The sequence below is a fragment of the Oncorhynchus keta genome, chromosome 1, assembly GCF_023373465.1.
Source record: "Oncorhynchus keta strain PuntledgeMale-10-30-2019 chromosome 1, Oket_V2, whole genome shotgun sequence".
Taxonomy (NCBI): domain Eukaryota; kingdom Metazoa; phylum Chordata; class Actinopteri; order Salmoniformes; family Salmonidae; genus Oncorhynchus; species Oncorhynchus keta.
The window spans coordinates 76,255,443-76,276,570 of NC_068421.1; the positions used below are offsets into that span (position 1 = coordinate 76,255,443).

The following is a 21,128-nucleotide window of genomic DNA, read 5'->3' on the forward strand; positions in this document are numbered from 1 at the left end:
AAGTGTGGGTATTGATTAGGCATCAAGTAATTGTGCATGGATTGTAAAAAAAATATTTTAAAAGCACTTGAAATTCAACCTATTTTAAAACAAAGTACCTTTGTTTAAGTTTATTATGTCAAGCAAGTAGGCTACTGATATGATAAACGATCACAAGGGTCATTCAACAGGCAAAACGAGAAGACAATTCTACAACAATTCTTCATGTTACGAGATGTCAAATTATGATTGTCATGGGTCATTTTGTCGGTTTCATTGTTTTCATGAGATAACACATTATACAAGTACTGCAGTGCAGTGTGTAAAGTTAATACCAGCAATGTGGTAGCATTTTACGCTTATGAAATGGGTGTACAGCTCTCTCCTATAGGTTGCCTTCTAGTACTCATTTAACATGCGCAGTTAATAGACACCGTCGCACGCGCGCGATCCTTTGGAATCTAAATGGGACACGCCAACCATTCTAACTGAACCGGGTCAACTTTGGACGTAGAAGAACGATATACGGAATCAAGTTAATGTAGAGATTAAAATAAGGAACCGAAATAGTAAGTAGGCCTAATCATGAGCGTTTGTAAATTGAGTGTCATTTCACAGAAAGCAACCTGTGTAGGCTATTGTGGGCTGGGATCATGTGATAGACGGTGGAATTTGACACCACCCCAGGCTTTAAAAAACCTGAGCCAACTCACATCTGTATTTGGAGCTACAATTTAACACTAACATCTGCAGTTTTCAGGGAAGAAAGAGGGAGACTATTTCTATTCAATGAGAACGATACCTGTGACGCGGACCATAACGCATCTCGGGCGCATCCATTGTGGAACATACAGAGAATCCCATTATCAAGTGAAGTTCTGTATGGAACTCTTATCATAGCCTGTCTATCTGGAAGTTTTTCAGAAAACTTTGGCTGCATATTTTTTATTAAAATTAAGATTGCGCAAGTATGCCAGTGTATGTAAGAGAGGAATCCAGAGAAATATTTCTAAGGAATAAAGTGCAATTGCATTTAGATTGTTTTGGTCTTATAAGGTTGATATTTGTCTGCTCACACACACGTCCATGATTGGGAAGGTTGTCGGAGTCGGTGAAGGTAAGATTAAAATAAACACTATTGTTTTGTTGGCTAATTGTATAATCTATGTTTAATGTTTGTTTTTGCTTACAGGAAAGTTTTAATGTTTTAAATAATCACACACAAGCAAACAATGTCGATGTAGCCGATATAATATGTCAGTAATTGCAGACTAGTTATTGCAGTCATGTTCAAACTCCTGCGCGGCATGAATTGGACTCCCTTCAGCTGCGCTCTGTAATGATCATTTGACTTTGTGCCAAATGTGCCAAGTCCTTTGACTTGTAATCCAACCTATATTAGTTTATATTTATATGTATCTAACTCTGACAGAAATGCTAATCCTACTTCTTATACATAATAATTGTAATGTATTACTACAACGAATGATAATGGTGGTCATAATAATGACAATATTAGTAATATATCAATAATATTCACATAATAATAAAGTTATTGATAATAAACAATCAAACTTTAATTACATTCAGTACAAATTGTATAGCTGTGTTATTTTTTTGTATGCATGTTTGTGTTTCTAAAACATTTATCCACTTGGGCGCAAAAAATAAATAAAAATATATTCCTCTTCTAATTTGAAATGCCGAGATTTCAAAGAATGTATACCAAGAAATCACTGTCAACGAAAGAGATGTTAAATACCTACAAAGTCAAATGTTTATTTTATTAGATAGTTGGATAGTACAATATACATCTACCACATATTCGTAAATGCATGGGAATCATGGAAGGATATTCGTTGGAGCGAGTGCAGGACCGACTGGTGCATGGAGTGATTTCAGGCTGTTTGTTTCATCCATCGTCAGGTCACTTTATTTTCCTGGTCGCAGATGTCAGTTTGTGTGGTGATATTCAACTCGACACCCTCTTAAAAGCGTTTTTCAAAGAGGGCGACAAACCACCTGCTACTTGTGTGATTAAATTGTTTAGCTCTGGGTCCGGAGCAGTATTTTAGTTCTAAAGAGGCAGTTTCATTGGTATGGATGTTAATTTGTTCACCTTTCCATTTTCATTTTAATGTTAGCTATTTTTTACTTGACATGTGTATCAAGTTGACAAGCTTGTTTTCTTCTAACATGAGTGTTTTTACTGATGGATGAAACCAAGCTGAAAATTGCATTAGAAAAATAGGCTATTTTAAAGTTCAAAATGGGTTTACCCAGGTCCTAGGTGTGGACAGTGCATGTTATCTGCAGTTACTTGAGGCTGGAGCAAATCAATGTGTCTAGAATGTTGAATAGGTCCATTGTCTGCTCTCTCATGGAACTATGGCCTCTTCATGAAGGCAATTCGTTTGTAGTAGTAGTCTTTCCTCTGAATTTAAAATCTTGCAGTGTTGCAGTACATATCCTCCTCTAAAAGATACACCAAAGCCCAACAGGGTCCATTTAGTAATCCATAAGGAAGGGGTAAGGCAGGGATAGGGCATGGGTGCTCTGCTGTGTGATGCTGCAGTCAGGTTGTGGCAGAATAACGTCAGTCTGCTTTATAGCAGTGAGGACTAATGAGAGGCCTGGTAGTAATGACAAACACCTTCAGTTTTCAGTCCCCTCTAAGGGTCAGGTCAGACCTCACCATTAACAACCAGTTAGAGTAGCAGCCCATACTCCAAAATGCCATACTTCATACTCCATCCTTAACTGGTAGCTTGGTCCCATACTGAATGTGCTGTAGGAAATGTTTGTATCGTTGGTTGTTGTGTCATATGTGACAACAATAGTGGAATTGTCTAGAGCGCATCGAGTATAGGCCCGGGCAATATCTGTGGATCAGTAGAGCTTGGAGATACAGAGGGTGTGACATGCACCTTTCTTTCAGTCAGAACCCTTTCTCTCAGTCAGACCCCTTTCTCTCAGTCAGACCCCTTTCTCTCAGTCAGACCCCTTTCTCTCAGTCAGACCCCTTTCTCTCAGTCAGAACCCTTTCTCTCAGTCAGACCCTTTCTCTCAGTCAGACCCCTTTCTCTCATTCAGACCCCTTGCTCTCACTCAGGACCCCTTGCTCTCAGTCAGAACCCTTGCTCTCAGTCAGACCCCTTGCTCTCAGTCAGACCCCTTGCTCTCAGTCAGAACCCCTTGCTCTCAGTCAGACCCCTTGCTCTCAGTCAGAACCCTTGCTCTCAGTCAGACCCCTTGCTCTCAGTCAGACCCCTTGCTCTCAGTCAGGACCCTTGCTCTCAGTCAGAACCCTTGCTCTCAGTCATAACCCTTTCTCTCAGTCAGACCCCTTTCTCTCAGTCAGACCCCTTTCTCTGTCAGACCCCTTTCTCTCAGTCAGAACCCTTGCTCTCAGTCAGAACCCTTGCTCTCAGTCAGAACCCGCAGTTTAAATGTTACTTAGTGTGTGTCTGCCAATTGTGTGTACATTATTAGTTGTCCTCTGATAGGGTCTCTGTTCACATGACCTCGTACAGCATGACATGAGGTCATAACATGCCCTGCTCAGCTGATCACTGTTGCAGATATGGAAACGTACTTTGACACCAGACCACCCTTGACATTAAATGGTCACACCAGTAGAAATCCACTTTTTTGAGCTGAAAAAACGATGGCCAGAGCTTACCCATGATGTTGCACAATGATTTAAGTCCATAAGTCATTGTTTAAGTCAAAATATGATATATTTCATATAATCCGAACTTCACATTTCATGTTAATCCACGTGAATGCGGTGTATTTTCCTATGATATGACATACAAATTATTTTCAGCCTACGTTTTGTTTCAGGGCTGGGTTTTATTTGAATTTTACCATCCACCAGCATGGCATTGTTTATTAATAATACACAGCTGCAAAGTTAGCGCCGAAGATCATGGCTGACGTTTTACATTCTCCCAACCAATTGTGCTATTCTGTTAGTTTTTGTACGTTTTGGGTAACTTATTTTTTTACTTATTGTGTACATAATGATGCTGCTACCGTCTCTTATGACCGAAAATAACTTCTGCACATCAGATCAGCGATTATTCACGGCAGACTGGAAGAAACTTTTTCCTTTAACGAGTCTGACGAGAAGGATATTCTGCTTTCACTGGAACAGGCACAGAGCCACGCCTTTTGCGTGAAGAAAAGTAGCAGGAAAAGGAGCCGCAGATCAGACAGCCTTCTGAGAATCCATAGGCAAGCGAGTAAACTCCCACTACCATCTGTTCTTCTTGCTAACGTAGATTCATTAGAAAATTAAATTGATGACCTACGATTAAGATTATCCTACCAACGGGAGATTAAATACTGTAACACCGAGACGTGGCTGAACGACGATACGGACAATATAGAGCAAGCGGGATTTTCCATGCACCGGCAAAACGGACGCTACCTCTGTTAAGACGAGGGGTGGGGGTGTGTGTCTGTTTGTCAATAACACCTGGTGCGCAATGTCTAATATTAAAGAGGTTGAGGTATTGCTCGCCTGAGGTAGAGTACCTTATGATATGCTGTAGACCACACTATCTACCAAGAGAGTTCTCATCTATATTATTCTTAGCCATCTATTTACCACCACAGAACGAAGCTGGCACTAAGACTTGGTCTCAGCCAAATCTATAAGGCCATAAGCAAAGAAGAAAATGGTCACCCAGAAGCGGCACTCCTAGTGGCCGTGGAATTTAATGCAGGCAAACTTAAATCAGTTTTACCAAATTTTTACCAGCATGTCACATATGCAACCAGAGAGAAGAAACTCCTAGACCACCTTTACTCCACACACAGAGATGCATACAAAGCTCTCCCCGCCCTCCATTTGGCAAATCTGACCATCATTCTATCCGCCTAATTCCTGCTTACAAGCAAAAATTAAAGTCGGAAGTACAAGTGACTTGCTCAATACGAAAGTGGTCAGATGACGCGGATGCTACACTACAGGACTGTTTTGCTAGCACAGACTGGATATGTTCCGGTATTCATCCAATGGCATTGACGAGTACACCACCTCAGTCATCAGCTTCATCAATAAGTGCATGGACAACGTCGTTCCCACAGTGACTGTACGTACATATCCCAACCAGAAGCCATGGATTACAGGCAACATCCGCATCGAGCTAAAGGCTAGAGCTGCCGCTTTCAAGGAGACTAATCCGGACGCTTATAAGAAATCCCGCTGTGCCCTCAGATGAACCATCAAACAAGCAAAGTGACAACGCTCGTCAGATGTGGCAGGGCTTGAAAACTATTACGGACTACAAAGGGAAACCCAGATGCGAGATGCCCAGTGACGCGAGCCAACCAGACGAGCAAAATGCCTTTTATGCTTGCTTCGAGGCAAGCAACACTGAAGCATGCACGAGAGCACCAGGTGTTCTGGGTGACTGTGTGATAACGCCCTCTGTAGCTGATGTAAACAAAACCTTTAAACAGGTCAACACTCACAAAGCCGCTGGGCCAGATGGATTACCAGGATGTGTACTCAAATCATGCACGGACCAACTAGCAGGTGTCTTCACTGACATTTTCAAGCTCTCCCGGTCCGAGTCTGTAATACCAACATGTTTTAAGCAGACCACCATTGTGCTTGTGCCCAAGAACACTAAGGTAACCTGCCTAAATGACTACTGACCCGGAGCACTCACGTCTGTAGCCATGAAGTGTCTTGAAAGGCTGGTCATGGCTCAAATCAACACAATCATCCCAGAGACCCAGACCCACTCCAATTTGCATACCACCCCAACATATCCACAGATTATGCAGTGTCTATTGCACTCCGCACTGCCCTTTCCCACCTGGAAAAAAGGAACACCTATGTGAGAATGCTATTCATTGACTACAGCTCAGCGCTCAACACCATTAGTGCCCTCAAAGCTCATCAATAAGCTAAAGACCCTGAAACGAAACACCTCCCTCTGCAACTGGATCCTGGACTTCCTGACGGGCCGCCCCCTGGTGGTAATGGTAGGTAACAACACATCCGCCATGCTGATCCTCAACGCGGGCCCCTCAGGGGTACGTGCTCAGCCCCTTCCTGTACCCACTGTTCACTCATGACTGCACGGCCAGGCACGACTCCAACACCATCATTAAATTTGCCGATGACCCAACAGTGGTAGGCCTGATCACAGACAACAACTAGACAGCCTATAGGGAGGAGGTCAGAGACCTGGCAGTGTGGTGCCAGGACATCAACCTCTCCCTCAACGTAATCAAGACAAAGGAGATGATTGTGGACTTCAGGAAAAAGTAGACCGAGCACGCCCCCATTCTCATCGACGGGGCTGCAGTGGAGCAGGTTGAGAGCTTCAAGTTCCTTGGTGTCCACATCACCAACAAACTAACATGGTCCTAGCACACCATGACAGTCGTGAAGCAGGCACGACAAACCTATTCCCCTCAGGAGACTGAAAAGATTTGGCATGAGTTTTCAGATCCTCAAAAGGTTCTGCAGCTGCACTATCGAGAGCATCCTAACTGGTTGCATCACTGCCTGGTATGGCAACTGCTCGGCTAATGACCGCAAGGCACTACAGAGGGTAGTGCGAACGGCCCAGTACATCACTGGGGCCAAGATTCCTGCCAACTTGGACCTCTATGCCAGGCGGTGTCAGAGGAAGGCCCAAGACTCCAGCCAACCTAGTCATAGACTGTTCTCTCTGCTAACGCGCGGGACCGGAGCGCCAAGTCTAGGTCCAAGAGGCTTCTAAACAGCTTCTCCCCCCAAGCCATAAGACTGCTGAACATCTAGTCAAATGGCTAACCAGACTATTTGCTTTGGCCCCTCCCCTCCTTACCACTGCCACTCTCTGTTGTCATCTATTCATAGTCACATTAATTACCTGTACATACTTCCTCAACTAGTCGGTGCCCCCGCACATTGACTCTGTAGAGGCACCCCCCTGTGTATATTGTTATTTTTTTACTGCTGCTCTTTAATTACTTGTTACTTTCATCTCTTATTCTTATCCATATTTTTGGAAACTGCACTGTTGGTTAGGGGATCGTAAGTAAGCATTTCACTGTGGGGTTTACACCTGTTGTATATCGGCGCATGTGACTGATCAAATTTGATTTGGTTTGTACCACAGCTGAAGCCTGCCAGCTAAGCCTGCCTACCTACCAAAGGTTGCACCGTGTCCATTACAATGAAAATATATTTCAATAGTTGTTCATATTACTGGAGCTTCATCTTATTCTTTCAAACTATTTTTATGGTGGATTCTCTGACACAATTTCTGGAAGATACCAACACCTTTGAGATGACAATAGATGGTGAAGTCAAAGATAGGCCAGTTGTTTCCATCTGTGGAAAACTTTTCCCTAAATCAATGCTTATGATAAATCTATCTCCAGAACCACCCACCTGGCTAATCTTTTGAATTCAGTATAGTAAAAAAAACTGCAACAACATAACATTAGCTAGATAGATAAAGTTAACAAGAGGTTAGCAGTGCCTTATTTGTTTCTGTTTATTAATCTACGTGGATATTCCCACACCCAAATTGTGAATATGTGTAAGTGGCCTTCGTCATTCTTTGGCGCTGGAACCTAAATGAGAATTTCCTCTCTAGGATGGGAAATTACGTTGAAATAGTGGCGCAACTTCCTCTGGGAGGTTCTTTAACATAGTGAACAGCTCAACTATAATTTTTCCAATTTCAAATGGCTTGGAGGAAACAAAACATGCAGTAGTATAACACCATGCCACCAAAGAAAGTGGGCAATCATGCTGCAATGCATGGATTTTTATAAGCAGAAATATGTCAAGTGAAAGTGGTTCCCACCCTAGTGAGAGTTCAAAATGCCTCATTAATTTAGTCTTTTTTTAACAGAGAAGTGCATACAAATACCCGTGTTTCCCAAATGGCACCCTATTCCCTATTTTAGTGCATTACTTTTGACCAGGGCCCATAGCACTCTGGTTAAAGGTAGTGCACTATATAGGGAATAGGGTGCCGTAGTCAGTGTTTTAGAATAGGAGACCCAGGATCCTGCTGGTTTTCTGCGGAGGGGAAGATAATTACTAGGAAAAGCATTTGGAATTGAGTTGTCTACTCCAAACAGCTTGCTGTGGCAATGCAGTATATTGGCATGTGTGTAAACAGAGCTAACCTCTCCCAGAAAGCCTGAGTCACAGATGTGGATGTGATGTCCCCAGCAGTGGAGAGAGGACACCATGCCAGCTTCTCTTCTCTCCCCGCACACTTCTCTCTGACCCAGCTACTCTTCTCTCCCCCCACACTTCTCTCTGACCCAGCTCCTCTTCTCTACCCCCACACTTCTCTCTGACCCAGCTACTCTTCTCTCCCCCCACACTTCTCTCTGACCCAGCTCCTCTTCTCTCCCCCCACACTTCTCTCTGACCCAGCTCCTCTTCTCTACCCCCACACTTCTCTCTGACCCAGCTCCTCTTCTCTACCCCCACACTTCTCTCTGACCCAGCTCCTCTTCTCTCCCCCCACACTTCTCTCTGACCCAGTTCCTCTTCTCTCCCCCCACACTTCTCTCTGACCCAGCTCCTCTTCTCTCCCCCCACACTTCTCTCTGACCCAGCTCCTCTTCTCTCTCCCCACACTTCTCTCTGACCCAGCTCCTCTTCTCTCCCCCCACACTTCTCTCTGACCCAGCTCCTCTTCTCTCCCCCCACACTTCTCTCTGACCCAGCTACTCACACCATAGCAAGTACAATTGTTGGCGCAAAGCACATTTTCAATTTGAAACTTTCACCCTAATTACTTGAGACAATGTTTAACTTATAAATGATTTGTAAAGCATTTATGAAATGCCAATGATGACTTTCTGAATGCTCTATAAAGCCTTTTATAAGTCATATTTCATTCAAAGTAAAGCCCATGTTTGAATAATGCTTGTATAGTAGGCTACAGACGCAGATAATCTCCATCGAGAGGGAGTCAGAGAGGGAGTCAGAGAGGGAGTCAGAGAGAGAGACTCTCTCTGTCTCTCTCTGTCTCTCTCTGTCTCTCTCTCTGTCTCTCTCTCTGTCTCTCTCTGTCTCTCTCTGTCTCTCTCTGTCTCTCTCTGTCTCTCTCTGTCTCTCTCTCTGTCTCTCTCTCTGTCTCTCTCTCTCTGTCTCTCTCTCTCTGTCTCTCTGACTCTCTCTCTCTCTCTGTCTCTCTCTCTGTCTCTGTCTCTCTCTGTCTCTCTCTGACTCTCTGTCTCTCTGTCTCTCTCTGACTCTCTCTCTCTCTCTGACTCTCTCTCTGACTCTCTCTGTCTCTCTCTCTGACTCTCTGTCTCTCTCTGACTCTCTCTCTCTCTGACTCTCTCTCTCTGTCTGACTCTGTCTCTGTCTCTGTCTCTCTCTCTGACTCTCTCTCTGACTCTCTCTCTGACTCTCTCTGTCTCTCTCTGACTCTCTCTGACTCTCTCTCTCTGACTCTCTCTGTCTGACTCTCTCTCTGACTCTCTCTCTGACTCTCTCTCTGACTCTCTCTCTGACTCTCTCTCTGACTCTCTCTCTGACTCTCTCAATCTCTCTCTGTCTCTCTCACTCTGACTTGACTCTCTCTCTCTCTCTGACTCTCTCTGACTCTCTCTCTCACTCTCTCTCTCTGACTCTCTCTCTCACTCTCTCTCTCTGACTCTCTCTCTCTGACTCTCTGTGAAGCCAGAGAATCACAGGTGTAGCCTCACTAACAGCCCAACTTAACATATGCTCCACACAAGTCACGCTCACACGGAAGGAGCATGTTGGGAATGCAAACAGCCTCCACTTAATTTGTAAAAGGCAAATGTAAAAAAATTATTCCAGACAGGCTCATCCTTCAAGAGGCTTGGAGTGGTCCGCCACACACTAACACACACATTAAATCATACTCACACACAGTATAGTGTTTGTTTCGCTGGTGTACTGTTAAGGAAATTGAATAGTGTTTTGTTTGGACGGTTGGTGGTCTGAATTCCATGTTAGTCACAGTAGCTTTCTCCGCAATGGACAGTTATCTAGATTCTACCCTTACTGTATCGTCTGGATAAATGAATGGAGGTGATTACTCGCAGAGGGGATAAGGGGATCTTGATATATAACCTCTTTTAGTCATAATTCAAGTATTTTTCTCCTCTTTATTAGGGAAAGGGGGATACCTAGTCAGTTGTCCAACTGAATGTATTCAGCTGAAATGTGTATTCCGCATTTAACCCAACCTCTCTGAATCAGAGAGGTGCGGGAGGCTGCCTTAATCGACATCCATGTCTTCAGCGACTGGGGAACAGTGGGTTAACTGCCTTGCTCAGGGGCAGAACAACAGATTTTTACCTTGTCAGCTCGGGGATTTGATCCAGCAACTTTTCAGTTACTGGCCCAACGCTCTAAATTACATCCTTATAATGTGTTAACGGTAAACTTACAGTGTAAGTGGAACAAGTCACTGTAACCTGGGATATAGGCAAACTGTATGCATCCATCTTTGAACACCTGCGCCCTAAAAAAAGTAATATGGTAATAAAATAAAAAAATGCTATATGCTAATGAAATGACTTAACGCATGCAGGGCTGTCACTTTGAATAAGGCGTGCTATTCCACCATACCCCCATGTCCTTCCATGACACGTGTTTTGCCAAAGGCTTCAATAGTGTTGACATTAAAGGGAGGTTCCTAGTACCTTCTAGAACCTTCCATCCTGTAACAGTACAGAAACTAACTGCATGGCTGTATATTTTTGAAAGGTAGTGAGCTGATTGTGTCATACTCAACATGCTTTAAATCTCTATTAAAGTGTAAATCATCTCTGTTTGGATATGTAAAGAATTTTGCTGCAGATTTGTTCAGCATGAGTACTATCAAACATCATTAAGGTTACTCAGAAGCCTCCGTGGAGATTATGGAAGCCTTAACTGAGTGTGCCCATTGCTTAATGAAGGATTTCACCGGATTTAGACAGATTGTAACATGCAAAACAAGTGAGATGTGACCATGGGAAGTAGCATTTTGTACACTGAACTAAACTGAACAGCTACTCCATTGGTGAACTCTCAAGGTCAGAAGTGACATCCCCTTTCTGTTATTGAGAACAACTCTTTAGAATATCATAGTAGGTCACACACAAAGTTTGCCACTTGAGCATCATAAAGATGTAAAATACTCAGCAACTCTTGGGAGGGCAATAGAAGTTCACCTCAAACATACTTTATTGTTAAAAAAAGTGAGGTAGCTGCAGTATTGTTGTTCCATCTGATTTGAGCATCACAACAGGTCCTCAGGTATGTTTAGCGGTTGCTAGTGTTTTCCCTGCCAGTGGCTCTACTTTTCCCAGTCTGAAAGGAAACTGGCCCTCCGTGACAGTTCAGTCCAGGCAGCCAGGCTAAGGTCCTCTATGGCCCAGGGAGAAGGCCTGTTTTGACATGTCTCCATTCAGAGTGGCAGGCCAGATTAAGAATAGCCAGCTAATTGACATTCTAACCATAACAGGCCTAATCTGTGGTCAACCATGTCCAATCCGTTGTGAACCATGCCCAAACTCAAGCACCTCCCGTCAGCTTTGAATCATGTGCTGCCTGATAGTGTTACAATTTTTATATTCTGAAGGGTGCATAATCTGCGTATACTGTAGGCCTATGCATTGTAGCTACATTTCTATATTTAAATCTAAGGAAGACTTGCATATGTGTGTACATTTGCTGAAAAATAGGAGGTGGAGGAGTATGTGTACAGATGTACTATCTTAATTTGATCTCTGTTGTCGCAGAGAATTACAAACTTGTAGCAGTTGTGGACTCGAGTCACATGATTTGGACTCGAGTCTGACTCAATTCACAAATTTGATGGCTTGAGACTCGACTTGTTAGAAAATAAAATAACTTCAGACTTGACTTGGACTTGAGACCGATGACTTGAAATGATCTGGCCAGGTTTTGTAATGTTTCGTCAGATTCTTATTACTTAGTACTTATCCTTCACGCTGCCAGACACAGTAGATGTAGCATCGCCCCTTGGAAAAAAACGTGCAACAGATTGGCTAGTGAAACGCATACTTGGCCCTTTGATTGGACCAGCAAACTGTCAATCAACACAGGTCAGGTGGATCAGCTCCCCAATTTTTTGGGGTGATCAAGAATATTAACTGTTTTTTTGGGGGGGGGAGTCGTGGAACAAATGAGACGCTACAGACGTTTTTGTGAGAAGACCAATTTTCGGGATGCCTCCTGGTCTGACAAACACCACTGTAGCTCAGACACCTTCCACCGCAGATGTGGAAGGCCGACATAGGTGGATGCAGCCCATGCAAAAAAAAAATATATCTCTAGTTTAAACTGAGGGATTTTGATGGAGATTTTTTATTATGTTACTTAGACTGATGCACGGGTGCATCAATAGACTCTTAAGGATTAACCCTCAAACACTCTACAAGTTCAAAGTGTCCTGCATTGCAGGAACGTCCTCCTGTAACTGGATGATCAAATTGCGATCCAACATCTGTAGTAATGATGATGAATACTAGAGGATGAATCATAGAGCCTCCTGCCTGATAGCCTAGTCCCAGATCTGTTTGTGCTGTTTAGCCATGACCTTCATGTTCGGCATGACAATCACCATAGTAGTTGGAAAGACAGCAGAAACGGATCTGGGATCCAGGCTAGCAGTCTAGTGACGCAGCATCACATTCCCCATAGTTGTTCTCCGCATACTTCACATTGCCTCTCTATCTAAGCTGTAAACACAGACATATTTTGTCAGAGAAACAATACAAGTTACATACGGGATCGTTCCTTCAGTAGGGTGATGGATTTTTACACTTGATTAAGTAATGTCATGTCCTTCATTCATTCATTAACTTGTTTCCTTATCATTTTGACACTTTTGAAGATCCAAGGGTTCCCTGTTCTGGTTCCAACATCCTCAGAAAGGGTCTGTCTGTCTGTCTGTCTGTCTGTCTGTCTGTCTGTCTGTCTGTCTGTCTGTCTGTCTGTCTGTCTGTCTGTCTGTCTGTCTGTCTGTCTGTCTGTCTGTCTGTCTGTCTGTCTGTCTGTCTGTCTGTCTGTCTGTCTGTCTGTCTGTCTGTCTGTCTGTCTGTCTGTCTGTCTGTCTGTCTGTCTGTCTGTCTGTCTGTCTGTCTGTCTGTCTGTCTGTCTGTCTGTCTGTCTGTCTGTCTGTCTGTCTGTCTGTCTGTCTGTCTGTCTGTCTGTCTGTCTGTCTGTCTGTCTGTCTGTCTGTCTGTCTGTCTGTCTGTCTGTCTGTCTGTCTGTCTGTCTGTCTGTCTGTCTGTCTGTCTGTCTGTCTGTCTGTCTGTCTGTCTGTCTGTCTGTCTGTCTGTCTGTCTGTCTGTCTGTCTGTCTGTCTGTCTGTCTGTCTGTCTGTCTGTCTGTCTGTCTGTCTGTCTGTCTGTCTGTCTGTCTGTCTGTCTGTCTGTCTGTCTGTCTGTCTGTCTGTCTGTCTGTCTGTCTGTCTGTCTGTCTGTCTGTCTGTCTGTCTGTCTGTCTGTCTGTCTGTCTGTCTGTCTGTCTGTCTGTCTGTCTGTCTGTCTGTCTGTCTGTCTGTCTGTCTGTCTGTCTGTCTGTCTGTCTGTCTGTCTGTCTGTCTGTCTGTCTGTCTGTCTGTCTGTCTGTCTGTCTGTCTGTCTGTCTGTCTGTCTGTCTGTCTGTCTGTCTGTCTGTCTGTCTGTCTGTCTGTCTGTCTGTCTGTCTGTCTGTCTGTCTGTCTGTCTGTCTGTCTGTCTGTCTGTCTGTCTGTCTGTCTGTCTGTCTGTCTGTCTGTCTGTCTGTCTGTCTGTCTGTCTGTCTGTCTGTCTGTCTGTCTGTCTGTCTGTCTGTCTGTCTGTCTGTCTGTCTGTCTGTCTGTCTGTCTGTCTGTCTGTCTGTCTGTCTGTCTGTCTGTCTGTCTGTCTGTCTGTCTGTCTGTCTGTCTGTCTGTCTGTCTGTCTGTCTGTCTGTCTGTCTGTCTGTCTGTCTGTCTGTCTGTCTGTCTGTCTGTCTGTCTGTCTGTCTGTCTGTCTGTCTGTCTGTCTGTCTGTCTGTCTGTCTGTCTGTCTGTCTGTCTGTCTGTCTGTCTGTCTGTCTGTCTGTCTGTCTGTCTGTCTGTCTGTCTGTCTGTCTGTCTGTCTGTCTGTCTGTCTGTCTGTCTGTCTGTCTGTCTGGTCTGTCTGTCTGTCTGTCTGTCTGTCTGTCTGTCTGTCTGTCTGTCTGTCTGTCTGTCTGTCTGTCTGTCTGTCTGTCTGAACAGATCTGAGGTAGACTATACCAAGTGACAGAGTGATGGGCTAAGGATGTGTAAGCAGTAGCAGCTGGAAGTGGAACAATTGAATCCATGTGTAATCGAATCCATGATAAGCTTCTCATTTTACAGGTGTGGACGTTGTGTAATCATTGACTGCAAAATTTCACTGTGTCATGGTTTAGTTTGTCTCCCTCCTTTCTCCTGCTCTATTGTGATGGCCTCCCTCCTTTCTCCTGCTCTGCTGTGATGTTCTACCTCCTTTCTCCTGCTCTACTGTGATGTTCTACCTCCTTTCTCCTGCTCTACTGTGATGTTCTACCTCCTTTCTCCTGCTCTACTGTGATGGTCTCCCTCCTTTCTCCTGCTCTATTGTGATGTTCTACCTCCTTTCTCCTGTCTCTGTGATGTTCTACCTCCTTTCTCCTGCTCTACTGTGATGGTCTCCCTCCTTTCTCCTGCTCTATTGTGATGGCCTCCCTCCTTTCTCCTGCTCTATTGTGATGTTCTACCTCCTTTCTCCTGCTCTACTGTGATGTTCTACCTCCTTTCTCCTGCTCTACTGTGATGTTCTACCTCCTTTCTCCTGCTCTACTGTGATGGTCTACCTCCTTTCTCCTGCTCTACTGTGATGTTCTACCTCCTTTCTCCTGCTCTATTGTGATGTCTCTGTGATGTTCCTCCTTTCTCCTGCTCTGGTGGCTCTCTACCTCCTTTCTCCTGCTCTACTGTGATGGTCTCCCTCCTTTCTCCTGCTCTATTGTGATGTTCTACCTCCTTTCTCCTGCTCTACTGTGATGTTCTACCTCCTTTCTCCTGCTCTATTGTGATGTTCTGTGATGTGTCTCCTCCTTTCTCTGTGATGTTCTACCTCCTTTCTCCTGCTCTCCCTCCTTTCTCCTGCTCTATTGTGATGTTCTACCTCCTTTCTCCTGCTCTATTGTGATGTTCTACCTCCTTTCTCCTGCTCTACTGTGATGGTCTCCTCCTTTCTAATACTGTGATGTTCTGCTCTACTGTGATGTTCTACCTCCTTTCTCCTGCTCTATTGTGATGTTCTACCTCCTTTCTCCTGCTCTATTGTGATGATCTCCCTCCTTTCTCCTGCTCTACTGTGATGTTCTGCTCTATGTGATGTTCTACCTCCTTTCTCCTGCTCTATTGTGTGACGGCTCTCCCTCCTTTCTCCTGCTCTATTGTGATGTTCTACCTCCTTTCTCCTGCTCTACTGTGATGGTCTCCTCCTTTCTACTGTGATGGTCTCCCTCCTTTCTCCTGCTCTATTGTGATGTTCTACTCCTTTCTCCTGCCTCCCTCCTTTCTCCTGCTCTATTGTGATGATCCTTTCCCTCCTTTCTTTGATGTTCTACCTCCTGTCTACTCCTGCTCTATTGTGATGATCTCCCTCCTTTCTCCTGCTCTATTGTGATGGTCTGCCTCCTTTCTCCTGCTCTATTGTGACCTCCTTTCTCCTGCCTCCCTCCTTTCTCCTGCTCTATTGTGATGGTCTCCCTCCTTTCTCCTGCTCTATTGTGATGATCTCCTTTCTCCTCCTGTGATGTTCTCTCTCCTTCTCCTGCTCTACTTTCTCCTGCTCTATTGTGATGGTCTCCCTCCTTTCTCCTGCTCTATTGTGACGGCCTCCCTCCTTTCTCCTGCTCTATTGTGATGTTCTACCTCCTTTCTCCTGCTCTACTGTGATGTTCTACCTCCTTTCTCCTGCTCTACTGTGATGTTCTACCTTCTTTCTACTGTGATGATCTCCCTCCTTTCTACTGTGATGGTCTCCCTCCTTTCTCCTGCTCTATTGTGACGGCCTCCCTCCTTTCTCCTGCTCTATTGTGATGTTCTACCTCCTTTCTCCTGCTCTACTGTGATGTTCTACCTCCTTTCTACTGTGGTGGTCTCCCTCCTTTCTCCTGCTCTATTGTGATGTTCTACCTCCTTTCTCCTGCTCTATTGTGATGGTCTCCCTCTTTTCTCCTGCTCTATTGTGATGGTCTCCCTCCTTTCTCCTGTTCTACCTCCTTTCTACTGTCTACTGATGTTCTCCTGCTCTACCTCCTTTCTCCTGCTCTTCTCCTGCTCTATTGTGATGTTCTACCTCCTTTCTCCTGCTCTATTGTGATGTTCTACCTCCTTTCTCCTGCTCTACTGTGATGTTCTACCTCCTTTCTCCTGCTCTACTGTGATGTTCTACCTCCTTTCTCCTGCTCTACTGTGATGGTCTCCCTCCTTTCTCCTGCTCTATTGTGATGCTCTACCTCCTTTCTCCTGCTCTATTGTGATGTTCTACCTCCTTTCTACTGTGATGGTCTCCCTCCTTTCTCCTGCTCTATTGTGATGCTCTACCTCCTTTCTCCTGCTCTATTGTGATGTTCTACCTCCTTTCTACTGTGATGGTCTACCTCCTTTCTGTGATGTTCTCCTACTGTGATGGCTCTCTGTGATGTTCTCCTCCTTTCTCCTGCTCTATTGTGATGTGATGTTCTCCTCCTTTCTCCTGCTCTATTGTGATGGTCTCCCTCTTTTCTCCTGCTCTATTGTGATGGTCTCCCTCTTTTCTCCTGCTCTATTGTGATGGTCTCCCTCTTTCTCCTGCTCTATTGTGATGGTCTCCTTTCTCCTGCTCTATTGTGATGAATCTGAGGGTGTGAAGGGTTGTTGGGTCACAGTGCAGCAGTCCAACTTTTTCTTGACCTCCAGAGGTCCGGCCACATTTCAGCCTGATGGAGCTGGGGCTGCGTTCCAAATTGCACCTTATTCCCTTTATAGTACACTACTTTTGACCATAGACCATGCTAGTTCTAGTGCACTACTGGTCAAAAGCAGTGCAGTGTGTAGGGAATAGGGTGCCATTTGGGACGCACTCTGGGTCTAGGAAGGTGCGGCTTGGTCTGACTTGCTCACTGTGCCCATATGTGGTTGAGGAGCTCTCTCTGCTTCTCTCATGTAAGCCTGTGTAAATTCTCTATTGGTGTGGAATGCTACGAGCCTGACCTGACATCTGCACTGTTTGTGGGCAAAGACAATTCAAGTATTCTAATGAGCTCATCCACACCTCAGATATGGACTCGCATACAGGCAACACACACACACAGTTCCATCATGATGAGTCCATCAGTTTCAACTAAATCTTCCCCACTTGACTGTAACCTACGGATTCTATGCTCCCTTTATGGGCCAGAGTGTTAGACCAACACTTAACCACCATGATTAAGTATGCACAGGGTTACGATGATCTAAAAGCCTGGCTTCCTCTTCCTGCCAAGCTAAATAGTCACTGTACCATTTTAACTCTATTAGAAAACCCTCGACTGCGTCCCAAATGCCATAGCGTTTTGGTCAAAAGTAGGGCACTATATAGGGAATAAGGTGCTATTTGGGACACATACCTTCTCTTGTTTGTCCTAGTCATGTAGCTTGTGGTTGTAATAGTAGTATCCCAGTTTACTGGGCAACTATTGATTAGCTGATTCCCTGGGTAAGGGTTGTGGCGGCCGGGCTGGCGAGCCTAACTGGTGTGGTGTAATGGGAGCCTGGTCTTCTCCTAACCTACCACGTCATGCCTGTCATCCAACCTGCAATCAGGAAGCACTGTCAAGGCTTTGTCTGCCAGGGAAGGCCAGTCAGGGATATTTTTAGAAACCTACAGTCATAACAGGGATTTTTTTAACTGAGATAAAGCAGATACGGCTTTATTGTTGACTTATTTGGTTATTTATACTGTCATCGGGGAAGAAAGGTGCTCCTTTAGATTCTTTATGGTTGTCACCTTTGTATCTGCCTTGCTAGGAAATTCAAGTCACACTTACGTGTTTCGTGTGAACCTTGTGGCTGTCTTCATGGTCCAAGTACTGCCTGCAATGTAATGTAAGGTACTTTATTCTGTAATCTGATTATAGGACATAAATGGGATTGAAATTCAAGTCAGACTCACCAGTTGTTTTATTGATAAAACACATGGATGATTAAATCAAGGACCCTTTTAAGCAATTAAATGGTAAAGCAAATATTCCTGTTTTACAAGGTCTGTTTCATTGAGACTGAGTCCTATCCAGGACCTCATTATTTTGATCAGGCTAGGCTGTATGCAGGAACGACTGTCTTCTCAGAACTAGCTCCAGCCGTATCTTGTTCTGAACAGTGACAGCTGAAAATGAACAAGAACTCTTCCAGACAATACAGGCAAGAATTGAGAGAGGAGACACTGGACTAGAATGCAAGATCCATGCTCACTAACCCAACCCTCAACCCTCAGCCACAACAACATCTATTTTCTGTCCTGATTAAGCCCAGTGAGGCGCATCATGTACTCTTTAGAAGAAAAAGAAACGCACACCGATTAAAAGACGAGGTGCTGGCTAGCGGAGTAAAACTGAAAATAAAAGAGAGCCGCACACTCTAGGAGCTCCGATGCAAAAATGTAATTACCAACGTTTCGACAACCAAGCTGTCTTCATCAGGGCATCATGTACTCTTGCCTGGTCAAGCTGAGATAGGAACCAGCCCAGCGACACAAACTAGCTGTGAACGACAGCTCCAGCTCCTCGCCTTGGCAGACTGTCACAAACGTGTTGAGGTTGACAGCAGACCTCTTTCTCACCTCTCCACTTGACATCTCCTCTCTGTTTCTGGCTATGAACCTTGGCCCTGCAGCATGGGACAAGTGTCACAGCCGTTGAAAGAACTGGACCAAGGTGTAGCGTGGTGAGCGTACATATTATTTTATTTAGAAAAGACGCCGAACAATAAACACTACAAAACAAACCGTGATGCTAAAGGCTATGTGCCATAAACAAAGTCAACTTCCCACAAAGACAGGTGGGAAAAGGGCTACCTAAGTTTGGTCCTCAGAGACAACGATAGACAGCTGACTCTGATTTGAGAACTCTCCCCGGCCAAACATAGAAATACAAATAATAGAACATAGAATACCCAACCCAAATCACGCACCTGACCTTAGAGAACCTTTTTATGTCTCTATTTGGTTTGGTCAGGGTGTGATTTGGGCCCCCTTGAGGCGCGGCTCCAGCAGCGCACCGACACCGACCAGGAGGACGAGACGCAAGGCTATCCGGATGGAGACGGTGGAACTCCCGCAGCAACGAAGGGTTCAAGACGTCCTCCACCTACACCCAGCATCTCTCCTCCGGACCGTACCCCTCCCACTCCACAAGGTACTGAAGGGCCCTCGCCTGACGCCTCGAGCCCAGGATGGCTCGAACAGCATACCCCGGGGCGGAGGAACCTCCCTAATCTCAGACTCCTGGAGTGGACCAGTCACCACCGGCCTGAGGAGAGACACATGGAACGAGGGATTAATACGGTAATCTGGGGGAAGCTGTAACCTGTAGCATACCTCGTTCATTCTCCTCAGGACTTTGAATGCCCCCACAAACCGCGGACCCAGCTTCCGGCAGGGCAGGCGGAGGGGCAGGTTTCGGGTCGAGAGCCAGTCCCCCAGTGCGAACACCGGGGCCTCACTGCGGTGGCGGTCAGTGCTCGCCTTCTGCCGCCTCACGGCCTATTGCAGGTGCACATGGGTGGCGTCCCAGGTCTCCTCAGAGTGCTTAAACCATTCGTCCACCGCAGGAGCTTCGTCGGGCTCTGATGCCAAGGTGCCAGAACCGGCTGATACCCCAGTACGCACTGGAAAGGGGAGAGTTTAGTGGAGGAGTGGCGGAGTGAGTTTTGGGCCATCTCTGCCCAGGGGATGAACCCCGCCCACTCCCCCGGCCGGTCCAGGCAATATGACCGCAGAAACCTACCCACATCCGTTACTCTCGGGGTGAAAACCTGAGGTGAGGCTGACTGAGACCCCCAGACACTCCATGAATGCTCTCCGGACCCTGGACCTGAACTGGGGACCCCGATCAGAGACTATGTCCTCAGGCACCTCGTAATGCCGGAAGACGTGAGTGAACAGGGCCTCCGCAGTCTGTAGGGCCGTAGAGAGACCAGGCAAAGGGAGGAGACGACAGGATTTAGAAAACCGATCCACAACGACCACGATCGTGGTGTTGCCCTGTGAGGGAGGAAGATCCGTCAGGAAGTCAACCGACAGGTGCGACCATGGCCGTTGTGGAATGGGTAGGGGTTGTAACTTCCCTCTGGGCAGGTGCCTGGGAGCCTTGCACTGGGTGCATACCGAGCAGGAGGAAACATAAACCCTCACATCCTTGGCCAAGGTGGACCACCAGTACTTCCCTCTATAAGGCAACTGACCAATGCCAGGGTGACCAGAGGAGGGTGACGTGTGGGCCCAATAGCTCAAACGGTCACAGACAGCAGACGGAATGTACAGGCGCCCAGCTGGACACAGGGGGGGGAGTGGGCTCTGTGCGTAACGCCTGCTCGATGTCCGCGTCCAGCTCCCACACCACCGGTGCCACCAGGCAAGAGGCCGGAAGTATGGGAGTGTGATCCATGGACTGCTCTTCTGTGTTATACATCCGGGACAGTGCATCTGCCTTAGCGTTCTGGGAACCTGGTTTGTAGGACAGAGTGAAAAAAAAACGGGTAAAGAACATGGCCTACCTTGCCTGGCGAGGGTTCAGTCTCCTCGCCGCCCAGATGTACTCCAGATTGCACTGGTCAGTCCAGATGAGAAAAGGGTGTTTAGCCCCCTCAAGCCAATGTCTCTACACCTTCAGATCCTTGACAACGGCCAAAGTCTTGGTTTTATGCATGTCAACATCAGAAGCCTCCTCCCTAAGTTTGTTTTACTCACTGCTTTAGCACACTCTGCTAACCCTGATGTCCTTGCCGTGTCTGAATCCTGGCTCAGGAAGGCCACCAAAATTCAGAGATTTCCATACCCAACTATAACATCTTCCGTCAAGATAGAACTGCCAAAAGGGGGCGGAGTCGCAGTCTACTGCAGAGATAGCCTGCAAAGTAATGTCATACTTTCCAGGTCCATACCCAAACAGTTTG

The 21,128-nt window shown here is 45.7% G+C and overlaps 1 protein-coding gene across 2 annotated transcripts in view; it reads left to right on the top strand.

Annotated features, from left to right (window-relative positions):
- Nucleotides 1-398: 398 nt before the first annotated feature.
- The window catches only part of LOC118393229 (neurturin), a 47,858-nt gene continuing 27,128 nt past the window's right edge, over nucleotides 399-21,128 (top strand). The window contains exon 1 of one of the 2 annotated variants that reach the window (XM_052461202.1): nucleotides 399-548. Coding sequence is in view for 1 of the 2 variants with exons in the window: in XM_052461199.1 (XP_052317159.1) it covers nucleotides 1,066-1,096 (31 nt within the window). In the remaining variant the exon portion in view is untranslated. Of the gene's footprint in view, nucleotides 549-622; nucleotides 1,097-21,128 lie in introns of those variants that run through there. The other variant, XM_052461199.1, reaches the window with a different exon arrangement.